This window comes from Octopus sinensis, linkage group LG15, assembly GCF_006345805.1.
Source record: "Octopus sinensis linkage group LG15, ASM634580v1, whole genome shotgun sequence".
Lineage (NCBI taxonomy): Eukaryota > Metazoa > Mollusca > Cephalopoda > Octopoda > Octopodidae > Octopus > Octopus sinensis.
Window position 1 is genome coordinate 43,488,712 of NC_043011.1, and position 5,000 is coordinate 43,493,711.

Here is a 5,000-nt window from a genome sequence, read left to right on the forward strand (position 1 = left end):
TTAGCTTCATTTGCGTGTCTATATTTCTGCGACTCTCGGCCTTGCTCAAACTTTTCATGATGTTAGCAATGGCCACAGTGTGCATTGTCCTAATGGAATACACGCATAGACCTCTTTTCCAGCAGTTTGACTATTTGCATCAGTAAGTGGACCGTCACTCATATAGATTGTATTTTTTCGTGTTTTTCGTCTTCTTTCTTTACGATCCAGAAATCAAACGGTCATGATGGGATCAACTAGTATGCAACTTCGCTTTTCCATGCCCATCCTTATGTCTGGTATATCATTATTATTATTATTATTATTAGTAGTAGTAGTAGTAGTAGTAGTAGTAGTAGTAGTAGTAGCAGCAGGAGCAGCAGCAGCAGCAGCAGTAGTAGTAGTAGTAGTAGTAGTAGTAGTAGTAGTAGTAGTTGTAGTAGTATCATGATCATCATCATTCAGCGGTATCAGCGCCAAGCTGTGTTTATGCGCAAGCGAACTTTAGGTTAGTTAAAATGTGTTAGTAATATATTTCAGCTTTTAAAGGTAAATTCACTCCAGTTCCCGTGGAGAGAAACTACCATATCTGCCCAGTAATGCTTCTATCGGATCCCTAGACAGCGTTTGTTGCTATTTTGCGTTTAGAAGCTACAGTTTGTCACAAACGAACTAAAGTTCGCTTTTGCCTAAACACTTCTTGGCACTGACACTGCAGAATTTCTTCCCGATAGGGAGCAAGAATGGACAGAAATGGTGATTTTACCCCTTTACTCTTTACTCTTTTACTTGTTTCAGTCATTTGACTGCAGCCATGCTGGAGCACCGCCTTTAGTCGATCAAATCGACCCCGGGACTTATTCTTTGTAAGCCCAGTACTTATTCTATCGGTCTGTTTTGCCGAACCGCTAAGTGACGGGGACGTAAACACACCACCATCGGTTGTCAAGCAATGTTAGGGGGACAAACACAGACACACAAACACATGCACATACACATACATACATATACATATACGACAGGCTTCTTTCAGTTTCCGTCTACCAAATCCACTCACAAGGCGTTGGTCGGCCCGGGGCTACAGCAGAAGACACTTGCCCAAGATGCCACGCAGTGGGACTGAACCCGGAACCATGTGGTTGGTTAGCAAGCTACTTACCACACAGCCACTCCTGCGCCAATCATCATAAAAGAAATTTTTTTTCAGCATGGTAACAACAGTTAATTTACCTTTAGAAATCCAATATATCACAAACTTTTTAACCAACCTAAAATTTGCTGTGAATTTATTGAAAGGTGGGTGAAAGTTGCGAAAACGGCAACAGTGGGTGGTACCGTTCTGAGGTAGACCTGTGAGTCGGAGAAAGAGGATTGGAGGGGGTACTTGCCCTTGGTGTCCAAGGAGATCTTGGACAGTGAGGTTACTCGATTATCCCTAGAGTTTCTCCTGTTTCAGGATGACCACATCACCATCATTTTTTTAAACCTTTAAATATCTTTATATATAAAAGTGAGGTTGTGTGTCTGTCTCCTACGATTTAGATTCCTAACTATTCCCACATTTTGCGGTGCAGTTTAACCAAAACCGGGTATCTTGTAGTCGTGATTCATATCGAGCCCTTTTGGGTATTAGCGCGCGTCTACGATGAGTCTACGATTTTAAAAATAATTTACCATCATTTTTTTTCCATTTTAATGCATTTTTTCGCTATTATATAAGGGAAGTAACTCTCTAAAAATGTCTACGATGAGTCTACGATTTAAAAAAAAATTTACCATAATTTTTTTTCCATTTTTAATGCATTTTTTGCTATTTTTTGGCTATAACTCTCTAAAAATGCTTATATAGTTATTTCCCTTACAAACCCGAGCAACGCCGGGCGATACTGCTAGTTATATATACATCTCTTGGTTGTATACCGTATATAATTACTCCTTTTTATTTACCTGCTTATTTTATCATTTCATTGTATGTAAACCCCATCATTTTATGTCTCTTTGTATTGACCCTTTATCTTTCGCCCTGATGGCATATAAAATAAATTGTCTTTTTTTTTATAGTTCGGTGATTCCGACGGATGTAGTTGGCATAGTTGCCCTTATTATCTTCATCATCACGTTTTATGTACATGGCAGAAAGCAAGAATGGACCTACAGACTAGATTTTCTCTGGAAAACTCAAGTAACGACTTTTATATTTTCTTCCCACTTCGTCTTATTTTAAATGTTGTAATTGTGTGGAGGCGCAATGGCCCAGTGGTTAGGGCAGCGGACTCGCGGTCATAGGATCGCGGTTTCGATTCCCAGACCGGGCATTGTGAGTGTTTATTGAGCGAAAACACCTAAAAGCTCCACGAGGCTCCGGCAGGGGATGGTGGTGATCCCTGCTGTACTCTTTCACCACAACTTTCTCTCACTCTTACTTCCTGTTTCTGTTGTACCTGTATTTCAAAGGGCCGGCCTTGTCACTCTCTGTGTCACGCTGAATATCCCCGAGATACTACGTTAAGGGTACACGTGTCTGTGGAGTGCTCAGCCACTTACACGTTAATTTCACGAGCAGGCTGTTCCGTTGATTCGGATCAACCGGAACCCTCGTCGTCGTAATTGTGTTTATTGTTGATACTTTCTACACTTAGTGTAAGATTAACCTCAACAATGCAGCCTATGTGAGACACCCGTCATATCTATTGTGATCATTATTTATATAATTAGTTTGCTTCAGAATGGTTTATTTCCTATATTAGAATATTCTGAAGTACATAATAGCAATTTTAAAGATATTTGCATTTCTTTAAATATTTTAAGGACGCCGTTACTCTTTAAATTAAATATTTCGAGGACATAGGCACTCTTAGATATGAACGTTCATTGAAAGATCTGTTCCCTGCCAGGGATGATTTTACACTCTTCTGTCTCATTTATAGGTTATTGAAATGAATGAAACTTCCTCATAGTAACTATTTATACCTAACAGGATTGCAATGTAGGGAACTTCTACATTAACATACCTAATATTTATGATTAATTGGAGGATAATTTCCAGAGTATTTATTTCAAGCTAGACTGTACATTTAATGGCACATTTTTATAGATATTGAAAACTAAGTGTTCTTTGCTAGTAAACGCTACGTGTCGTGAATATGGAAGGAGTCATTGACGGAATGCATGAATCGTTAACACTAGTCTCAGTAAGCAGAATTTATATCAATTCAACTTGGTGCAGTTCTCATGCAGAAATACGTGCAGGCGTACATTAATACCCCACTTTTAATATATGTCTCACCTCCTACTCCCTGTATTTCAATCGGGTTGCTTTGTGTAAAAGAATATATAAAATGGCAGATGTAGCATTGTAACTTAGCAATCAGTATGAGGGTTGTCAACATTTGTTTAATTACTGAAAGTCTCTTAATATTTAGGATACTTAAGGCGGTGAGCTGGCAGAATCATTAACACGCCTGACAAAATGCTTAGCGGCTTATCTTGTCTTTACATTCAGAGTTCAAATTCCACCGGGATCAACTTCGACTTTCATCGTTTCGGGGTCGATAAAATAAGTACTAGCTGAGCACTTCGGTCGATGTAATCGGCTTGCACCTCCCCCAAAATTGCTGGTTATGTGCTGAAAATTTGAAGTTAATATCTAGGATATTTCATCGTATAAAATTAAACGAAATTTACTGTGAAAAATATTAACTATTCGCTGTTAATGGTGTAGTTTTTTCATTAACAAGCACGAGACACACACACTTCGGTAGTTTTAAACTTGCTTTAGTATCTTCGGGGACCATGTATTTTGGTCATATCTGCCGAGTGCTCCTGATTAGATTTGCTAGATAGAGTCGTATATTTGTTAACAGAGAGACAGAGAAAGATGGAAAGAGTGGGAGAGAAAGAGAAAGATAGACAGAAACAAAGGGAAAGTGAAGATAACGTTTAAAATATTCAAAAGCTCTTAGACAGCAACTGCTTCGTAAACGGTATTTAAGAGATAAAAAGAAAATAGTGCTTCAAAAATTAAAACGGAAAAGTATAGTGAAGAATTATATTGATAATAGTTTGGGGTTGCGAAAATACATTTATCATCGACAAGAATAGTGAAACCGAACGTTTCACAATTGTTTAAGAATCTCAAGCGGAAGTATAATATCTGCCTATCTACCAAAAATGTTATTGATTAAATCATTAGCTAAAAATACAAAATTTTATATTTGTTTGTTATCATTACTGATATCTTGTGTCTGTTTCCATGTTTTTCTAGGCAACGGAGGAGAAAATAGAAATGACAGAACTACAAACTAACAACCGTCAAATACTATGTAACCTTTTACCGGCTCACGTAGCAGTCCATTTTATTGATCACCAAAATAATACACATATGGTGAGTACAGGTACACACGTACACAGGTACATACACACGTACACACATACACAGGTACATACACACGTACACACATACACAAACACACAAATACATACACTTTAATTTTTTACAAAGTAAAGGTTGACTGTAATTCGGAGCTTCGGCTTGTTCTCCATCATCGAATTGTTTAATTACATTTCTATAAAACTTCACATACAAACATTTAAAACTCACTACACACGCGTGCACGCGCACCCACACACACTGAGTGCATCTTGCGTGTCCAAGTAATGCACAAATGCTAATGTTAAATTTAGAGCTCTATGTAGATTGTCATCGTCCAAATCTGCTTCCACTATAGTGGGTTGAGTAACTACTGCACTTAGGAGTGTTTATTTCTCTTATACAAACCAAGTCGGGAAGAAATTATAATAATCACAAGTTTCAATTATTTGCTCATACGTACGTTTCACCAATGTGGTTCTTTTGTAACAATGCTTTGCATGTTCCGGATTCAATTCTCAGTAACCAAATGTTCTGGATGCAATTCTCAGTAAAGTGTTCCCTGGTGAACCATTGTGATTAAGCATCAAACAGTATATTGGTGAAATGTATGTGGGAATTAATAATATAAACTTCTATCAATCCTAATTTT

The 5,000-nt window shown here is 37.8% G+C and overlaps 1 protein-coding gene across 1 annotated transcript in view; it reads left to right on the forward strand.

Moving 5' to 3' along the window:
* The window catches only part of LOC115219753, a 116,095-nt gene that overhangs the window by 84,278 nt on the left and 26,817 nt on the right, over nucleotides 1-5,000 (forward strand). Inside the window, exons 8-10 of the mRNA XM_036509469.1 lie at nucleotides 1-142; nucleotides 2,041-2,161; nucleotides 4,244-4,363. The exon at nucleotides 1-142 is cut by the window's left edge and continues 142 nt beyond it. Coding sequence (XP_036365362.1) covers nucleotides 1-142; nucleotides 2,041-2,161; nucleotides 4,244-4,363 — 383 coding nt within the window. The remainder of the gene's footprint in view (nucleotides 143-2,040; nucleotides 2,162-4,243; nucleotides 4,364-5,000) is intronic.